At 37.6% G+C, this 21,939-nt stretch overlaps 1 protein-coding gene across 4 annotated transcripts in view; it reads left to right on the top strand.

Annotated features, from left to right (window-relative positions):
* The window catches only part of mta1 (metastasis associated 1), a 79,501-nt gene that overhangs the window by 779 nt on the left and 56,783 nt on the right, over positions 1-21,939 (top strand). For all 4 annotated transcript variants that reach the window (XM_058056332.1, XM_058056331.1, XM_058056333.1 and 1 more), the window contains exons 2-3: positions 14,708-14,775; positions 16,936-17,029. In XM_058056332.1, coding sequence (XP_057912315.1) covers positions 14,708-14,775; positions 16,936-17,029 — 162 coding nt within the window. The remainder of the gene's footprint in view (positions 1-14,707; positions 14,776-16,935; positions 17,030-21,939) is intronic.

The following is a 21,939-nucleotide window of genomic DNA, read 5'->3' as shown; positions in this document are numbered from 1 at the left end:
TTTTAGCATTGTTTCTGTTATTATGAGCCCAGCACGAATATGTACACCCAATAATACTCACAGTAGTACACCTGCAATAGTTTTGTATTGTTTGTACTTTGCAGTGGTACACAGCTGCTGGCGTACAAGTCCAAATATTACAACTTCATAGAATATTTCAACACAATCATTTCTGTAAAGACACACATGGAATCAAATGAGAGCTTAATTTTAATAATGTCATTTTCTGTAATATAAATTGTTTTTATTGTTGTGAGGCGCATTTATAAGTGGAAATATGGCCGACAAAACGCAGAACTGATCAAATTTGTAAGTAGAGTTCCAAAATGGGAGTGAGACAAAAAAAGTAAGCGTTCATACGTTTTCTATGTCGCTTATCGTCACTACTGTGTGGGGTTTTTTTTGGAATGTGGGAGGAAACCGGAATACCCGGAGAAAACCCACACAGAGATGGCCGAGGGTGGGGGAAGACAAAATAAGAAGCCAAAAAGTTACCACTTCCACACAAAATAGGAGGAGAACTCATTCATTCATTCATTTTCTACCGCTTATCCTCACAAGGGTTGCGGGGATGCTGAAGCCTATCCCAGCCGTCTTCGGGCGAGAGGCGGGGTCCACCCTGGACTGGTCGCCAGCCAGCCAATCACAGGGCACATATAGACAAACAACCATTCACACTCACATTCATACCTATGGACAATTTGGAGTCGCTAATTAACCTAGCATGTTTTTGGAATGTGGGAGGAAACCGGAATACCCGGAGAAAACCCACGCATACACGGGGAGAACATGCAAACTCCACACAGAGATGCCCAAGCGGAGAATCGAACCCAGGTCTGTGTGGCCAACATGCTAACCACTCGTGCATTAAAGTAAAATAGGCTATTCATTTTCTACCGCTTTTCCTCATGCTGGAGCCTATCCCAGCTGTCTTCGGGCGAGAGGCGGGGTCCACCCTGGACTGGTCGCCAGCCAGCCAATCACAGGGCACATTTAGACAAACAACCATTCACACTCATATTCATACCTATGGACAATTTGGAGTCACCAATTAACCTAGCATGTTTTTGGAATGTGGGAGGAAACCGGAGTACCCGGAGAAAACCCACGCATGCACGGGGAGAAACATGCAAACTTCACACAGAGATACCCAAGCGGAGAATCGAACCCAGGTCTTCCGGACCGTGTGGCTAACATGCTAACCACTCTTCAGAGTACAAGCATTAAAGTAAAATAGGCTGTTTATCAGCTGATTTCGTGTGAGGTATTCCCACCTTCATGATTGCTCGACGGCAAAGGCAGAAAAGCTTTCTCTCTTTGATTGTGTTGGCATTGTTGAGTTGCACAAGTAAGGCCTCGCGCAGTGTGCTATTGCTGCTGAAGTTGGACGCAGTAAGACGGGCATTTCAAACTTGTTATACAAACTTGATTTCTAAAAAATAAAAAAAACCTTAAACTGTATTATGGAAAGCAGGAAGTGAACAAATGTAAAAGAAACAATACAAGCAGTTGATGTTTGCTAAATACAAGGATGAAGAGTCTTGAACCAGTCATGATGTGCTATATATATCACTATATTGACACTTACTATGGTACTTACTATGGTATGGTCATTGTAAATAAAAAAAAAAATAAAAAAAAAATAAATAAAATTAATAAAAATTAATCAAATTAAAAAACATTTTTTTTTCATTTTTAAAAACTATATTATGAAAGCAGGAAGTGAACAAATGTAAGAGTTACTGATTGTAAAAGTACCAGATGGAGGGGTAGGATTTAATAAATTTTGCTTCTTCCTACTCCTTTTGGACATGTGGAACTGGGAACTGATTATGGGATGCATTCAATTGTAATCATGTTCAAATGAAATTAAACCATTACCATAATATTCCGGTCCCTTTTGAGCTACTTGAGAGGTCCCAACTAGTAGAACCACACCCCCCCAACAAGGATTTGGGGACATGACTTGTCAAACAGAGTTGAGCAAAATTATCTCCAGAATGTCAGAATTTAAAAAAAAAAAGGTCATTAGATTGTGAAGGTGTACCTAATGAGATGTACTAATCCGGGCCGGATCAGTGTACTAGCTTAAAACTCGAGCCGCACGTACATTACAAGTCCCCCCTAAAGACCGTTGAAATAAACAAAATTGTACATTGGTTGGAAAATGCTAGGTTTTCGGATAGAGCAGGGGTGGGCAAACTACGGCCCGGGGGCCACATCCGGCCCGCCAAGTGTTTGAATACGGCCCGCCCAATCTTTCAAAAGTATTTACTTTAAACTCAACATACAACCTGGCATCATGGCCTGAGCCAACCTTTTGATGGTTGTATCAATTTCGTTGTTTGACATGGTCTGTTGTTTACAAAGTGCTCCTGAAAAAAGAGACACAAGCACATAATAATAATAAAAATTAAAATAATAATTAATATATTTTTATTATAAATATTATGATTATTATATTTATTATATTAATGCTAATTATTATATTAATTATATATAATAATATTGTTATATTTGCATATTTTACATAATAATAATATAATAATTATTATTTTAATTTTATTTTAATTATTATAATATTGTATTATTTTTAAAATATTTAAATATAAATATAAAATAATAAATAATAATAGCAGATTGCATGACAATTTTACAGATACAATAATACCAGGTGGACTGTTACGTGTAAAATATATAGTCTGCCCCCCCCCCCCCCCCCCCCCCCCGGATATTTTGTTATATCAATGCGAGTCAAAAAGTTTGCCCACCCCTGGGATAGAGCATTAAGGGGTTCCCCAAAAATTCCAGACTGCTTTGTGTTGTCCTCATAACGGTTTTGCCCATTGGAAATCATGTAATGGGCTGCACGGTGGTTGAGTGGTTAGCGCGCAGACCTCACCGCTAGGAGATCCGGGTTCAATCCCACCCTCGGTTATCTCTGTGTGGAGTTTGCATGTTCTCTCCGGGTACTCCGGTTTCCTCCCACATTCCAAAAACATGCTAGGTTAATTAGCGACTCCAAATTGTCCATAGGTATGAATGTGAGTGTGAATGGTTGTTTGTCTATATGTGCCTTGTGATTGGCTGGCGACCAGTCCAAACAGCTGGGATAGGCTCCAGCACTCCCCGCGAGGATAAGCAGTAGAAAACGAACAAACGAATGAATGAATGAAATCATGTAACGTGAAATGAATGCCTTCCGAATACTTTATTACGTCACTTTCCTCAACACACATGCAAGTTTACCAGCCTAGAGCGCAACTAAATAAAACTAAAATCAAGCAAAACTACTCTACTAATTGGCGTTATAGCCTAGCATAACCATAAAAATACCAAAGAAGATACAACTTCCATGGGTGCCGTCATGGTGTTGCTGGCGATTTGTGGGTGGCTAGCGGGCTTTCGGCGCATTGGTTGATGTATTTTTTATATTTTGGTGCGACTAGCACACGTCACATGATTAAACATTAAATTAAACATAGTTTAATCGGTTATAGCGCTATTTTTGAACATTGGGATGACATAATTCCTCATTTCAGTTGTTCCTCCTGCTACACTTGTCATTGACATAATAAGAGATATTAAAACAATATTTGTTGTTTTTTGTGAGCTGGCGTGTGCGTACTCCTGCAGAATAGAGGAAGCGATTGATTACATTTAGAGTAGGGGTCTCAAACTCAATTTACTCGGGGGGCACTGGAGCTAGGGTCTGGGTGAGACGGGGCCGCATCAGGTTTTCCAAAAAAAAAAAAACTTTATTAAATTTATTTTATTTCTAAGTAATTTTTATTTAATTTATTAAAAACAAAAAAATTAAAAAACTTCGCTTTGGTTCCAATTTTCTACAAGAAAAGCTCTGATAAAACATTCCACTGTTCTCAAATATCTTACTTTTTATTTTTCTGCACAAAATAAGATGAAAAATAAATAAACAAATCAACAATAAAGAAAATCAATCAATCAGTAATAAATAAATAAATATAATAATAATAAAACGGCAAATAATAAAAACTTAAGAAAGTTTGTTGGTGGGTAGACAAATTATTTTTTTCAGATTAAAACGAACAAAGCATTATTAGAGCCCTGTAGACATGACAAAACCGACTATAGTCACATTTATACTCTTTTTATTTACAACATATTGCGCAACTGCAGGGTCTCGAGACACATGCTAACTCGCAAACTAGAGAGCTAGCGACCTAAACGGTAGCCTTCAAGTTATTTCCTTTAAACTTAAATCGCCAAAAACGTACCACTTCCACACGGATAGGGAGGATAACTATTAACAGTTATTTAACCTTTAACATGAACATTAATCAAACGTAATAAATTTTTCTGGGCCTCAAACGAGTGTCCTACGGGCCACATTTGGCCCGCGGGCCGCGTGTTTGAGACCCCTGATTTAGAGGATCAACAATCAATAAATGTTTGCCCGGGATTTGTCTTTGCTGTGGAAAAAATAGCGTGCCGTGCTACCTGAGTCGGAGCAGGATTACGCCCTCCTGAGCAGGGTGGAAAATTAACACTTAACCTGCTGAGTTTGCGAGGCTTTTCATCAACACTGTATCACCATATTGCGCTCTTTTTGCAATGACTAATTTGCCTCATTAGTGTGATTTACCTGCGTGTCCTCCTCATCTGATGTTGCGTCTCTCTAGGAATAAACTCTCTCACACTGTAGTTGAAATTAGACCTAATGGAGCAAAACAAATCCGCCACAGAGTCTAATAATTGCATTACACAACAACCATACTGTTGCACGGTATTTTAATAATCAGGTAAGAGAGTCTTTTTCCACACACAAATCTTTGGTAAAAAAAATAACATTTCAGCTTTTATGTCAACACAACATTTACGAATCTTGCATTTTGCAAAAATTCCTCCCGGTGTGGGTAAATTCTCAAACTCGTCAGGCTAAGAATTTATTTGACAGATGCCTGTTTCCACGACACAGGCTCATCTATTTGTGATACTCATCTCTCAAGCAAACCCAGCCATCATCATCACTGCTGCCTCGATGGCTGTTATTATTCCATAGAAAAATAGGTACTTTGTGTCCATTTATTATGCATGTGAATATTGTCATATCTATTTTCAGTATATTTTATACCAAGGAGTCTCCTACGGATTGTACTGTATATTTAGCTATTTTCCGTGTTTTTTTTTTTTTAAGGTTTTCGTTTAAGTCAGGGGTCTCAAACACGCGGGACACTAGTTTGAGGCCCCCGCCTTGATATGAAAGTTTAATGTTAGTGCGGCCCGCGCAAGTTTGATATGGATGCTGTATGGTATCATGTACCCAGAAAAAATTATTACGTTTGATTAATGTTCATGTTAAAGGTTAAATAACTGTTAATAGTTATCCTCCTTATCCGTGTGGAAGTGGTAAATTTTTGACTATTTAAGTTTAAAGGAAATAACTTGAAGGCTACCGTTTAGGTCGCTAGCTCTCTAGTTTGCGAGTTAGCGTGTGTCTCAAGACCCTGCAGTTGCGCAATATGTTGTAAATAAAAAGAGTATAAATGTGACTATAGTCGTGTTTTGTCATGTCTACAGGGCTCTAATAATGCTTTGTTCATTTTAACCTGAAAAAAATCATTTGTCTACACACCAACTATATGTGGTTTCTTAAGTTTTTATTATTATATTTATTTATTACTGTGATTGATTTTCTTTATTCTTGATTTGTTTATTTATTTTTCATCTTATTTTGTGCAGAAAAATAAAAATTAAGATATTTGAGAACAGTGGAATGTTTTATCAGAGCTTTTATTGTAGAAAATCGGAACCAAACCAGGAGTTTTTAACCCCAGAAAAGCTGTGTTTCTCACTGTGCCACACTTTGAAGACCCCTGTCGTAAAGGTTTTGCCCATGTCAGGCCAACTTTAGTTGAAAACAATTAAGCTTAGCTCATAGGAAGATGGCCGCCACTTTGCAAGACAAAGTAAGACTTCTTGGGAAAGCAGTGACTTCTTCCCGAATGAATGAAGCGGGTGGTCGAACAAAAGCCGCCTCTGCAGGCCTTGATGTCTTTGTTTTGCCCCGTGCAGGCCACACGCCGCTCTTCCTACACTTCTTCCCACGGCTTCCGCAGGGAAACTGTCGGTGGAAACGCTAGCTTAATATCCATCCTAGTGGGCAATAATGTCTATCCCTGTGGTCAAATAGGCTTTGAAACAACTTTAGAGTCACCCAAACCTTGGTGGAAACCTCTTAGGGACACATCCTCATCCCTAAATGGGATGGCTTCTCACATAAATGTGGGAAAAAACGACAATATTCATGCCAGGCCAGTAGATGTGACATCACTAAATGAGCGCAAATGCTATTACAACATTGTTTTCCAACATAACTTTTGTTTTGGAATTCCGTTTTTAGTGTTTAGTTCAGGGGTCACAAACTCAATTTACCTGGGGGCCACTGGAGCTAGGTTCTGGGCAAGGCTGGGCCGCATCAGGTTTTCCAAAAAAAAAAAAAACTTTATTAAATTTATTAAATTTATTTTTATTTATTTTATTTATAAATAAATTTTATTTAATTTATTAAAAACAAAATTTATTAAATTTGTTTATTAAAAACAGAAAAATATACAAACTTTTTCAATGCTTTGGTTCTGATTTTCTACAATAAAAGCTCTGATAAAACATTCCACTGTTCTCAAATATCTTAATTTTTATTTTTCTGCACAAAATAACTTGAAAAATAAATAAACAAATCAAGAATAAAGAAAATCAATCAATCAGTAATAAATAAATATAATAATAATAATAATAAAAACTTAAGAAACCACATATAGTTGTTGGGTAGACAAATTAATTTATTCAGATTAAAATGAACAAAGCATTATTAGAGCCCTGTAGACATGACAAAACACGACTATAGTCACATTTATATTTTTTAATTTACAACATATTGCGCAACTGCAGGGTCTTGAGACACATGCTAACTCGCAAACTAGAGAGCTAGCGACCTAAACGGTAGCCTTCAAGTTATTTCCTTTCAACTTAAATAGCCAAAAACTTACCACTTCCACACGGATAGGGAGGATAACTATTAACAGTTATTTAACCTTTAACATGAACATTAATCAAACGTAATCATTTTTTCTGTGTACATGATACCATACAGCATCCATATCAAACTTGCGCGGGCCGCGCTAACATTAAACTTTCATATCAAGGCGGGGGCCTCAAACTAGTGTCCTGCGGGCCACATTTGGCCCGCGGACCGTGTGTTTGAGACCCCTGGTTTAGTTGGAAACTCTTTTCAAATACTTTTCTTAGGTTTTTTTCTTTCTAAAGCCGTCTCAAGTAAACTAATTATGAGGTCAGATTTCATCATGAGGCCTTTTCAGCAAGTCAGATTACCGAATAGGATAACAATATGAACATTTCATATCACCATTATTGTGACCAATATATATATAATACATATGACAATATATATATATATATATACAATATATGGAAGGCATACACATCAAGCTGTTCCTCTGGTATAATGGTAATGGTTTTATTTCATTTGAACATGCATCAGATTACAATTGAGTGCATCCCATAATCAGTTCCCAGTTCCACATGTCCAAAAGGAGTAGGAAGAAGCAAAGCTTATTAAATCCTACCCCTCCATCTGGTACTTTTACAATCAGTAACTGTTACATTTGTTCACTTCCTGCTTTCCATAATACAGTTTAAGTATTTTTTAATTTAATTTAATTTAGACATGAAATAACACCCCTATAGTCACCCTTAAACTCCTATGACCCAATTTTGTAGACATAATAAAGGAGGGGTGTCCAAATCTGATACTGTATATGATAAGAAGTTCTATATATTTCATGATATAACTACATGTTAGCTTTGTGATATAGGTGACAAAAGCAAAGTATGACCTTTGCTTATTTGCTCTTGGATTTTTTTTTCACTTTCCAAATATTTCAACTTTTTCTAGTATATTTTATTTTTGTAATTCTGATTTCATTCCCATAATACCCATAATTCCCATAACACTAGAATGTTTCCCCCAACCTAATTCTTGGTAATGGTAATGGTAATGGTTTAATTTCATTTGAACATGCATCAGATTACAATTGAGTGCATCCCATAATCAGTTCCCAGTTCCACATGTCCAAAAGGAGTAGGAAGAAGCAAAGCTTATTAAATCCTACCTCTCCATCTGGTACTTTTACAGTCAGTAACTGTTACATTTGTTCACTTCCTGCTTTCCATAATATAATTTTTAAAAATAAAAAAAATAGTTTTTTAATTTGATTCATTTTTATTAATTTTAGTTTAATTTTTTCATTTTTTTTATTTACAATGACAATGTGTACCATAGTAAGTGTCAATATAGTGATATATATAGCACATCATGACTGGTTCAAGACTCTTCATCCTTGTATTTAGCAAACATCAACTGCTTGTATTGTTTCTTGAATTGGCTCATCGTTGTGCATTGTTTGAGGTCCTGCATTTATTATGCATGTGAATATTGTCATATCTATTTACAGTATATTTTCATACCAAGGAGTCTCCTACGGATTGTACTGTATATTTAGCTATTTCCGTGTTTTGTTTTTTTTTAAGGTTTTCGTTTAAGTCAGGGGTCTCAAACACGTGGACACTAGTTTGATATGAAAGTTTAATGTTAGTGCGGCCCGCGCAAGTTTGATATGGATGCTGTATGGTATCATGTACCCAGAAAAAATGATTACGTTTGATTAATGTTCATGTTAAAGGTTAAATAACTGTTAATAGTTATCCTCCCTATCCGTGTGGAAGTGGTAAATTTTTGACTATTTAAGTTTAAAGGAAATAACTCAAAGGCTACCGATTAGGTCGCTAGCTCTCTAGTTTGCGAGTTAGCATGTGTCTCAAGACCCTGCAGTTGCGCAATATGTTGTAAATAAAACATATTGCATAGTGCATTGTTTGAGGTCCTTACTCAGTCCATTCCATAGTTTGATTCCACATACTGAAATGCTATCTCTAGCATAACGTAGTCCTAGCATAGAAGTGTTTCAAATGTACTTTTTCCCTGAGATCATATTTCTCCTCTCTTGTAGAGAAGTATTGGATGACATTTTTAGCTAATTGGTTATTTTTAGTCTTATGCATTATTTTAACTGTTTGGAAATTAACTATATTAGCAAGTATTTGTGATTTTAGAAATAAGGAGTTAGTATGTTCTCTATAGGCGGCATTATGAATTATCCTTACTGACCTTTTTTGCAGTAGATAAAGTACTATTGTAGGATTTTCAATTTACGAGTGGAAACAATATAGTACATAGCACCAAATTCACAACTATTAACTTATTGGTAGGGTTGGACATCGTTTGAATTTGAGTGATTCCGATTCCTCCTTTCGATTCTGGTTCCTAACGATTCTCAATTCCGATTATTTTCAGAAGGGAGAGTCATAAAAAGTTCCAAGAACCAACGTTCTTGGATGAAATGGCTGTATATAAGTATCAAACATTGAACATGAACATAAATATTTCGAAGACTCTTTATATAGGAATACACTGCACTGATGCAGCTATCGAATATTTTAGTAATCGAGTATTCTACTGAAATTTTTGTCGATTTAATCGATTGATTAGTATTTTTACAAAGCTTATGAGAAACCAATTGGAGAGTGTCTTATGATGCGGAATAGACAAAGTGTAACTTAATCATGTTAATTCCGACTAAACTATGTTGAGGAAGTTAATGGTTTGATTCAGAATATATCGTTTTTTAAAAACATACTCGGGGAAGGTCAATAAACGGCTATTACATTGAAGAGTTTGAGTGGGACCGACATAGCAACAGCGCTATCACTGTTGCTAGGCAGCCATATCTCCAACTGCCAACTTGAAATTAACAGCGACGGAGATGAATATCCAACGCCCAACGTGAAAAATTAACTTCATTGTGGTAAATAAATAAAGTGAGTAGATTAACGCAGGGGTCTGATCAACTTCCTGGCTAAAGCTAGCATCAATGTCAGGTAAAGTACACAGCATTAGTTAGCTGGATATTTGAATTGGTCACATTTGTTTGCTTCTTTGCTGCACGGCGGTTGAGTGGTTAGCGCGCAGACCTCACAGCTTGGAGACAAGGGTTCAATTCCACTCTCGGCCATCTCTGTGTGGAGTTTGCATGTTCTCCTCGTGCATGCGTGGGTTTTCTCCGGGTACTCCGGTTTCCTCCCACATTCCAAAAACATGCTAGGTTAATTAGCGACTCCAAATTGTCCATAGGTATGAATGCGAGTGTGAATGGTTGTTTGTCTATATGTGCCCTGTGATTGGCTGGCCACCAGTCCAGGGTGTACCCCGCCTCTCGCCCGAAGACGGCTGGGATAGGCTTCAGCATCCCTGCAACCCTTGTGAGGATAAGCGGTAGAAAATGAATGAATGAATGAGTTCTCCTCCTATTTTGTGTGGAAGTGGTAACTTTTTGGCTTCTTATTTTGTCTTTCCCCACCCTCGGCCATCTCTGTGTGGAGTTTGCATGTTCTCCCCGTGCATGCGTGGGTTTTCTCCGGGTACTCCGGTTTCCTCCCACATTCCAAAAACATGCTAGGTTAATTAGCGACTCCAAATTGTCCATAGGTATGAATGTGAGTGTGAATGCTTGTTTGTCTATATGTGCCCTGTGATTGGCTGGCCACCAGTCCAGGGTGTACCCCGCCTCTCGCCCGAAGACAGCTGGGATAGGCTCCAATGAATGTTTGCTTCTTCAATGCTGGCATTTTTACTCAATTTCTGCCAAACTAGCAAGTGTTGTCGCAAACTTTTGATGGTATGCTGCTGGCCAATCACCGAGCGTAGTTAAGGAAGTTAAAAAAATGAACGGTTCCGGACGAATCGGAATGTCATAACTGGTTAAAATCGATGATCGATGCCCAACCCTACTTACTCGCTACCGGCAACGTATTGATACGTTTTTGCGCTAGAGGCAAAAATAGGTATTGATACATTTGATGTGGTTTTAAGTCGTAAAAACTGGCATTAGTGCATTTTTATAAGAACTATGCCTGCAACTTCCCATAGAAATACACACTGCAATACTGTAGACCAGGGGTCTCAAACTCAATTTACTTGGGGGCCACTGGAGCTAGGGTCTGGGTGAGACTGGGCCGCATCAGGTTTTCACAAAAAAAAAAAAAAAACGCATTTATTAAAAACAAAAAAAATTTTAAAACTTCGCTTTGGTTCCAATTTTCTACAATAAAAGCTCTGATAAAGCATTCCACTGTTCTCAAATATCTTAATTTTTATTTTTCTACAACATATTGCGCAACTGCAGGGTCTTGAGACACATGCTAACTCGCAAACTAGAGAGCTAGCGACCTAAACGGTAGCCTCCAAGTTATTTCCTTTAAACTTAAATAGCCAAAAACTTACCACTTCCACACGGATAGGGAGGATAACTATTAACAGTTATTTAACCTTTAACATGAACATTAATCAAACGTAATAATTTTTTCTGGGTACATGATACCATACAGCATCCATATTAAACTTGCGCGGGCCTCAAACTAGTGTCCTGTGGGCCACATTTGGCCCGCGGGCTGCATGTTTGGGACCCCTGTTGTACGTGATCAAAAAGTCTTTTGATACGATCACTGTACTTAAAAATGCCGTCTTTTGCTTTTTGCTTCCTCTTTCTCCTGTGTTTTGAAGTTGTCTCGGTGGCCTGGTTCAAATCAACCCGGCAAGGGGGGGGGGGGTTGGCTCATGCAAACATGGACTGCGTCGTGACATCACGGTCTCGCAGGGACGGCAGTCGGCCAAGGCTGGAAGTGAATGGAGGACAGAGGGTGTGGGTTTATTTCTCGGCTTGAGGCCGCGGGAGGGATGATGGGAAACTGAGAGGCGGAGTGACGCGAACGCGACACCCTCCCACTTCCTCTCCCGCTTCTCCCACAGCAGCCCATTCGTGACTTTTTCCCTCCTCCACTCTTGGTATTTCCTTACAGGCCTTGGAAGTCCATGCCCAGTATTCCACCTTTTTTTCCGCAAGAAATAGCACGACAGTGTCTCGTTGTGTCCTGACGTCATCCGGCCTGCGATTTAATGGCTCCCTCGAGATGCTGACTGTCGAGAGCCGCGGGCAAACATCCACGTTTTCGTCTCGGTGGTTAGCATCCTAACGGTCTCATCGGCAGACTAGCGTCTCCGCTATTTGATTGGTGGTTTGATCCGCACAAGAAAGGAAAATAAACGTTGTTTGTGATTTATTAAGGGGATGTAGTAAAAACCAAAATAATACCACCAGAGTAAAGTCATACAGCTGTAAGAGAGTAATAAAAGGGATTAAAAATAAAAGTAGCAATATTTCCAAGCTTAAAGTCGGAATTCTACTTAAATAAAATACATCATTAGGTAGAAAAAAACATACATAAGTCACATTGAAGTATAAGTCACACAAGGACAAAAATGCACAAGTAGCTAGAAAAAAACATACATAAGTCGCACAAGGCCAAAAATGCATAATTAGGTAGAAAAAAAAACATACATAAGTCGCACTGGAGTATAAGTCGCACAAGGCCAAAAATGCATAATTAGGTAGAAAAAAAAAAATACATAAGTCGCACTGGAGTATAAGTCGCACAAGGGCAAAAATGCATAAGTAGCTAGAAAAAACCATACATAAGTCGCTTCAGAGTATAAGTCGCACAAGGCCAAAAATACATCATTAGCTAGAAAAAAACATACATAAGTCGCACTGGAGTATAAGTCACACAAGGCCAAAAATGCATAATTAGCTAGTAAAAAACATACATAAGTCGCACTGGAGTATAAGTCACACAAGGCCAAAAATGCATAATTAGCTAGAAAAAAACATACATAAGTTGAACTGGAGTATAAGTCACACAAGGCCAAAAATACATCATTAGGTAGAAAAAACATACATAAGTCGCATTGGAGTATAAGTCGCGCAAGGCCAAAAATGCATAATTAGCTAAAAAAAAAAACATAAGTCGCACTGGACTTTTTAGGAGGAAAAAGTAGCAATATTTCCAAGCTTAAAGTCGGAATTCTACTTAAAGTGATGATTTTCAAAGTATGAAGTTGCAAATTTGCATGAATGCAGTCTTCATTTTACAAGAAAAAAACTAAAATTCAGATGACTAAATATATAAATTAATAGACGTATAAATACAGTAAATATACATTAATTAAAATGGGAATTTCATTTAATAAATGAAGGTATTGTTACTAGTAGGGATGCGCCAATAGTGGTTATTAATGGTTAGTGTTGGCTCATTTCTACAAAGAACACAAATAAATGGCGTTCAAAGCCGGTCACCAAAACATTTACCATTACCGTGACATTTCAGTTGTAGTTTTACGGAAATAAAGTGAAATATTATTTAATAAAATAACATGACAGAATGAGGGAACTTCTAATTCCACTTTGAGTCCCATTTGCATTTTTTGCCTACAAAAATGCCAGGATGTAAACAAACAAAAGGATGTTCGAACGCCATTTTGGCATGTACTAGGTGATGTCATGTCGATGGGAAAAAAAGCGTAGTATTTGCTTTTTTTCTGCTGTTTTTTTTCCCCAAATGAATTTTTCAAAAATTAAAATTGTAAGCTTAATTAAAAATGCATTTAGTTTTATTTTGCAGCTTTTTTTTGCAGTATTTTTTTCTTTAATATTTCAACTGTGTTGTTTAAAATAACATTATTTTTCCTGACCTTCCCAGTTTAAAAAACAACTGAAAACCTATTTTTATTTTTATTTTTATTTTTATTTTTATTTTTATTTTTATTTTTATTTTTATTTTTATTTTTATTTTTATTTTTGTTTTTTTATTTTTATTTTTATTTAACTCCATTCTTCTGTAAAGTGTCCTTGAGTGTTTTGAAAAGCGCTATACAAATAAAATGTATTATTATTATTATAATAAGTAAAATTCAGACTTTTTTCCTCATCAGATTACACATTTTTTTTTCTCCAAATATTTTGCCTTTATTGTCATAAAAATTCAGCTGTTTTTCCATTTTGGTTGTTTTCTTTAATTTTCAAACAATCTCCACTTTCGCTCTGTAAATGCTTAGTATGACTTATTCACTTAATATTTTGACATAACTTTTTCTGCAAGATAATTTTCCCCAAATCCCAACTTTATTTGTTTAGTTTTTCATATTGCAACATATTGCAAACATGTTTAATATTTCAACGTTATGCTTGTAAAATGATGTTATTTTGCCTCATTGGCTGATTTTCTTTTTCAATTTTTGGCAATTTCTAGCTTGGTCGCCCAAGGGGGCGGTGTGGGGGATGGGTGAGTGTGTGTGTGTGTTTCGGGGAGGTTGTTTGTGGTGGTGGTGGTGGTGGTGGTGGGGGGGGTCTAGGAGGAGAATAGGCGCTCCAGGCAGCCAACCAAGTGCAGGGTATAATCTGACAGCACTCAGCCAAGACACATGCCGGGCTAAGACCAGGCGCCCCACCAAGCCTGGGGGCCTGCGGGGACATCCTGGTGAGCGCTAAGCCTCCAATGAGTCTGGAGCCATGCCAGGAGCCATACAAACACACACACACATGTAGAAGGTATGCGTTGCCAAAACAATAAACAATAACATTGTACATGTGAGAGTTGTGATAACATAACGTACGACTGTGATATCTATATTTTATTCAAGACCTTCATTCTTAGCTAATTTTCCACCCCATATCTCCTTCTCTTTGCTCCCTTGCAGATTACGTATATTTTGAGAACTCCTCCAGTAACCCACTGCTGATCAGGAGGATAGAGGAGCTGAATAAGGTGAGCGTGGGTCTCCATTTGTGGGTGCGTGTTTTCGTTTATCAATAACGCTGATTTAATGGCCGGCATCCTTCAGAATGCATCTCTTTTAAATAATTAACCCACACTTGGAATCAGTATGCACGGCTGCACTCGTTTGCAATGACTGTTGCTAAAACACGGACGTACGTAAGTACCACTGGAGTATAATTCGCACAAGGCCAAAAATGCATAATTAGCTAGAAAAAAAACATACATAAGTTGCACTGGAGTATAAGTCACACAAGGACTAAAATGCATAAGTAGCTAGAAAAAAAACATACGTAAGTCGCACAAGGCCAAAAATGCATCATTAGATAGAAAAAAAACATACATAAGTCGCACTGGAGTATAAGTTGCACCAGGCCAAAAATACATATTTAGCTAGAAAAAAAAAACATACATAAGTCGCACAAGGCCAAAAATGCATAATTAGCTAGAAAAAAAACATACAGAAGTCGCACTGGAGTACAAGTCGCACAAGGACAAAAATGCATAAGTAGCTAGAAAAAAACATACGTAAGTTGCACTGGAGTATAAGTCGCACAAGGCCAAAAATACATCATTAGGTAGAAAAAAACATACATAAGTCGCACTGGAGTATAAGTCACACACGGACAAAAATGCATAAGTAGCTAGAAAAAAAACATACGTAAGTCGCACAAGGCCAAAAATGCATCATTAGATAGAAAAAAAAACTTACATAAGTCGCACTGGAGTATAAGTTGCACCAGGCCAAAAATACATATTTAGCTAGAAAAAAAAACATACATAGGTCGCTTCGGAGTATAAGTCGCACATGGCCAAAAATGCATAATTAGGTAGAAAAAAACATACATAAGTCGCACAAGGCCAAAAATGCATGATTAGCTAGAAAAAAAACATGCAGAAGTCGCACTGTAGTATAAGTCGCACAAGGAGAAAAATGCATAAGTAGCTAGAAAAAAACATACGAAAGTCGCACTGGAATATAAGTCGTACCAGGCCAAAAATGCATAATTAGGTAGAAAAAAACATACATAAGTCGCACTGGAGTATAAGTTGCACCAGGCCAAAAATACATAATTAGCTAAAAAAAAAAAACATACATAAGTCGCACAAGGCCAAAAATGCATAATTAGCTAGAAAAAAAACATACATAAGTCGCACTGGAGTATAAGTTGCGCAAGGCCAAAAATGCATAATTAGCTAGAAAAAAACATACATAAGTCGCACTGGAGTATAAGTCACACAAGGACAAAAATTCATAAGTAGCTAGAAAAAAAACATACATAAGTCGCACAAGGCCAAAAATGCATCATTAGATAGAAAAAAACATACATAAGTCGCACTGGAGTATGTCGCACAAGGCCAAAAATGCATAAGTAGCTAGAAAAAAACGACATTTAGTCCAGAAAATCCGTTATATAACAATACATTGTAAAGTTACTACGTTTCCTTGCATTGCTCCTCACGAGGCTACACTCTGAGACAATGGGACTGTAAGACAGAAAAGAGGGATCACTACATTCATGCACTTGTTCTATAAAACAGACGTGTCAAAGTGACGTAACCGACGAGGCGAGGAAAACGGACATGCATGCACCCATGTTTTGTTTATTGTTATTGTGTGCTTGATTAGTTTAGCATTTAATCGACACCCCTATAAAAAGAAAATAAATGTAAATTTAAAGTTAAGATACTTCTAATGGTCGGAAAGAACGGGGAATGCCAAAATTTCCCAATAGGAGAAATTTTCCCATAAGGAGATCTCTTGAATAAGAATGGCTGTTGATTTGATTAGTGTACTTATTCTCTGGTTGCATGCATGACTGGCTAAGGGCAACAAATCAATGGCTAAATGAGTATTATGGCTTTTTTACACTTCATTATTTTGCCCCAGGAAATCAATAGAGTGCTGTAAATGCTCCTATATGAAGTCATCACGTTGGCAATATTTATGCTTGAACAATGAAACACATTTTTTGGATGCCATAACATGCCACGTTTTTTTTAGGGGTAGCCAAACTTAAGATGGAACCTTTTATTTTATGTGTTTTTTTTTTTTTAATCTAGATGTGTGTGTGTGTGTGTATGGGAGGGATTGCTGTGTGCGGCACCACTTGTTGCCATGGTAACGCCGATTGTCTCTCCGATCCGCAGACAGCCAATGGGAACGTGGAGGCCAAAGTGGTGTGTTTTTACCGACGCAGGGACATCTCCAGCACACTCATCGCACTGGCAGATAAGCATGCGAGTGAGTGACCCAGCAAAACCCCGACCTAACCACCCCCCGCCCCCCCCCCCCCCCCCCGCACCCCACCACCTCTAAACATCCATGCATCCGTTTTCTATGCCGCTTATCCTCACTAGGGTCACGGGTATTCTGGAGCCTGGCTCTAAACACGGAAATAACAAAACAAGAAAGAAATGGTTGCCCTGGCAGCATAGCACCTTTTTATCTTACAAGATGTAAAAAAAACAAAAAAAAACAACCCACACCACTCGATCTGATGTGTGTGTGTGTGTGTGTGACAACACATCTATGTGTGTGTGAACATCCGTTCACTTGGATGTGGTTTTCAGAATGTTGAGAGCAGGACTTGTAACTGCTGGATGTCTTTGAATGAGGCCCGCTTTTTTTTTTTTCTTTATTTTGTTTTGTGTATGCAAGTACATTGGCAGTGATGGGGAACTTTAAAAAAAAAAAGTGTAAAAACAGAGGAAAACACGCAAACAAAAAGGTGATTAGTTGAATGCCGTTATTTGTACACAACCTGGTGCAAAGACAAGCAAGAAATGCATGGTGGTAGAGGACCACGATGTATCCCACTGGGTATCCTCCATTTGTTTATGGTAATGTTTTTATTTCATTTGAACATGCATCAGATTATAATTGAGTGCCATCCCATAATCAGTTCCCAGTTCCACATGTCCAAAAGGAGTAGGAAGAAGCAAAGCTTATTAAATCCTACCCCTCCATCTGGTACTTTTACAATCAGTAACTGTTACATTTGTTCACTTCCTGCTTTCCTAATATAATTAAAAAAAATGTTTTTTAATTTGATTAATTTTTATAAATTTTATTTTTTTAATTTTTTTTATTTACAATGCCATAATGTGTACCATAGTAAGTGTCAATATAGTGATATATATAGCACATCATGACTGGTTCAAGACTCTTCATCCTTGTATTTAGCAAATTGATTTTATTTATTAATTTATTTTATTAATTTACTTTTAGTTTTTAAATTTAAAATTTTTTTTTTTATTTTTTGTCCTGTACCAAAGTACGAGGTGATATGAGCATCCAATGACATAATGGGTACCATAGTAAGTGTCAATATAGTGATATATATAGCACATCATGACTGGTTCAAGACTCTTCATCCTTGTATTTAGCAAATTTATTTTATTTATGAATTTATTTTATTAATTTTTTTTTAGTTTTTAACAATTTTTATTTTTTTTTTAATTTTTTGTCCTGTACCAAAGTACGAGGTACAGTGAAGAAAATAAGTATTTGAACACCCTGCTATTTTGCTATTTCTCCCACTTAGAAATCATGGAGGGGTCTGAAATTTTCATCGTAGGTGCATGTCCACTGTGAGAGAGATAAACTAAAAAGAAAAATCCAGAAATCACAATGCATGATTTTTTAACAATTTATTTGTGTGATACAGCTGCAAATAAGTATTTGAACACCTGTGTATCATCTAGAATTCTGACCCTGAAAGACCTGTTAGTCTGCCCATTAGAAGTCCACCTGCACTCCATGTATCATCCTGAATCAGATGCACCTGTTTGAGGTCGTTAGCTGCATAAAGACACCTGTCCACCCCATACAATCAGTAAGACTTTAACTTGTAACATGGCGAAGACCAAAGAGCTGTCCAAAGACACCAGAGACAAAATTGTACACCTCCACAAGGCTGGAAAGGGCTACGGAGCAATTACCAAGCAGCTTGGTGAAAAAAGGTCCACTGTTGGAGCTATCATTAGAAAATGGAAGAAGCTAAACATGACGGTCAATCTCAATCGGAGTGGAGCCCCATGCAAGATATCACCTCGTGGGGTCTCAATGATTCTAAGAAAGGTGAGGAATCAGCCCAGAACTACACGACAGGACTTGGTCAATGACCTGAAAAGAGCTGGGACCACCGTTTCCAAGGTTACTGTAGGTAATACACTAAGACGTCATGATGTGAAATCATGCATGGCACGAAAGGTTCCCCTGCTTAAACCAGCACATGTCAAGGCCCGTCTTAAGTTTGCATATGACCATTTGGATGATACAGAGGAGTCATGGGAGAAAGTTTTATGGTCAGATGAGACCAAAATAGAACTTTTTGGTCATAATTCCAATAAGCGTGTTTGGAGGAAGAAGAATGAAGAGTACAATCCGAAGAACACCATCCCTACTGTGAAGCATGGGGGTGGTAGCATCATGCTTTGGGGGTGTTTTTCTGCACATGGGACAGGACGAGTGCACTGCATTAAAGAGAGGATGACTGGGGCCGTGTATTGTGAGATTTTGGGGAACAACCTCCTTCCCTCTGTCAGAGCATTGAAGATGGGTCGTGGCTGGGTCTTCCAACACGACAACGACCCGAAGCACACAGCCAGGAAAACCAAGGAGTGGCTCCGTAAGAAGCATATCAAGGTTCTAGCATGGCCCAGCCAGTCTCCAGACCTGAACCCAATCGAAAATCTTTGGAGGGAGCTCAAACTCCGTGTTTCTCAGCGACAGCCCAGAAACCTGACTGATCTAGAGAAGATCTGTGTGGAGGAGTGGGCCAAGATCCCTCCTGCGGTGTGTGCAAACCTGGTGAAAAACTACAGGAAACGTTTGACCTCTGTAATAGCAAACAAAGGCTACTGTACCAAATATTAACATTCATTTTCTCAGGTGTTCAAATACTTATTAGCAGCTGTATCACACAAATAAATTGTTAAAAAAATCATGCATTGTGATTTCTGGATTTTTCTTTTTAGTTTATCTCTCTCACAGTGGACATGCACCTACGATGAAAATTTCAGACCCCTCCATGATTTCTAAGTGGGAGAAATAGCAAAATAGCAGGGTGTTCAAATACTTATTTTCTTCACTGTATATAGTATACCAGTACGCCATTCCTGGTCATGAACTGACAAGTGGAGTGTGTGACACATTCCCACACGTATTCCCAGACGGGATGCTAATATCTGCACAAGTGGATCAACACTCAACCCCCCCCCCCTTCCCAGTCTCGCCATGAATGGGGGCGCCACATTTATCCTTCCAGTGCGGTTGCCGGGGAGTTTCTTCAGATTCTTGAGAGAGAAGGGGGTTGGGGTGTGGGGGTCTCCCCGGGCTATTATACCCCCCCCCCCTCCCCCCCTCTGCGAACACACACAGATAGCATCCTCCAATAAGCCAATTACAGTCGTTACAGAATAATTGGTCATCAGCCTACCGATGCTAATGTTGTTATTTAGTACTACTACTACTAGTAGTAGTAGGTATTAGCCTGCTTATTAGCCTGCTTTTGCCTTATTATATGAAATTTGTCAGATATTTACTACTATATTTAGTACTACTACTACTACTAGTAGTAGTATTACTACTACTACTACCTTCTACTACTACTAGTACTACTACTACTACTAGTAGTAGGTATTAGCCTGCTTATTAGCCTGCTTTTGCCTTATTATATGAAATTTGTCAGATATTTACTACTATATTTAGTACTACTACTACTACTAGTAGTAGTAGTATTACTACTACTACTACCTTCTACTACTACTAGTACTACTACTACTAGTAGTAGTAGGTATTAGCCTGCTTATTAGCCTGCTTTTGCCTTATTATATGAAATTTGTCAGATATTTACTACTATATTTAGTACTACTACTACTACTACCTACTACAAATACTACTAGTAGTAGTAGTAGGTATTAGCCTGCTTATTAGCCTGACTTTGCCCTATTATATGAAATAATGGGGCACTACTACGAGTACTACTACTAGTAGTAGGTATTAGCCTGATTATTAGCCTGCTTTTGCCTTATTATATGAAATTTGTCAGATATTTACTACTATATGTAGTACTACTACTACTAGTAGTAGTATTACTACTACTACTACTACTACTACTAGTAGTAGTAGTAGTAGATATTAGCCTGCTTATTAGCCTGCTTTTGCCTTATTATATGAAATTTGTCAGATATTTACTACTATATGTAGTACTACTACTACTAGTAGTAGTATTACTACTACTACTACCTACTACTACTAGTAGTAGTAGTAGGTATTAGCCTGCTTATTAGCCTGCTTTTGCCTTATTATATGAAATTTGTCAGATATTTACTACTATATGTAGTACTACTACTACTACTAGTAGTAGTATTACTACTACTACCTACTACTACTAGTACTACTACTAGTAGTAGTAGTAGTAGGTATTAGCCTGCTTATTAGCCTGCTTTTGCCTTATTATATAAAAATTGTCAGATATTTACTACTATATTTAGTACTACTACTACTACCTACTACTACTAGTAGTAGTAGTAGATATTAGCCTGCTTATTAGCCTGCTTTTGCCTCATTATATGAAATTTGTCAGATATTTACTACTATATTTAGTACTACTACTACTACCTACTACTACTACTAGTAGAAGTAGTACTACTACTAGTACTACTAGTAGTAGTAGGTATTAGCCTGCTTATTAGCCTGCTTTTGCCTTATTATATGAAATTTGTCAGATATTTATATACTATATATATATACTACTACTACTACTACTACCTACAACTAGTAGTAATAGTAGTAGGTATTAGCCTGGTTATTAGCCTGCTTTTGCCTTATTATATGAAATTTGTCAGATATTTTTTGTCAAATAAAATAAAATAAATACATTTTAAAAAAATCAATAAAAAACTATCAAAAAAAGAATATCAAAAAAATATCAAATTGAAGCCCCCCCCAAATGGCCCAATGACGCCACTGCTAACTCCTTCTATCACCCTAACGTGTTCTGATCAGGAGGCAAGACTGTTCTGCAAGGGAGGGACGACCCCTGCTGGTAGATTGACTTCACTACCATTTTCATCGATGCATCCTTTTTATGAAAAGGATGACAGCAGCGCCCTCTGCCGTCTAACTCGTGTAAGTGCACTGAGAGG

This window comes from Doryrhamphus excisus, chromosome 19 (assembly GCF_030265055.1).
Source record: "Doryrhamphus excisus isolate RoL2022-K1 chromosome 19, RoL_Dexc_1.0, whole genome shotgun sequence".
Taxonomy (NCBI): Eukaryota; Metazoa; Chordata; class Actinopteri; order Syngnathiformes; family Syngnathidae; genus Doryrhamphus; species Doryrhamphus excisus.
The sequence above is the reverse complement of the archived record's forward strand: the minus strand, read 5'-3'. Positions and strand labels throughout refer to the sequence as shown.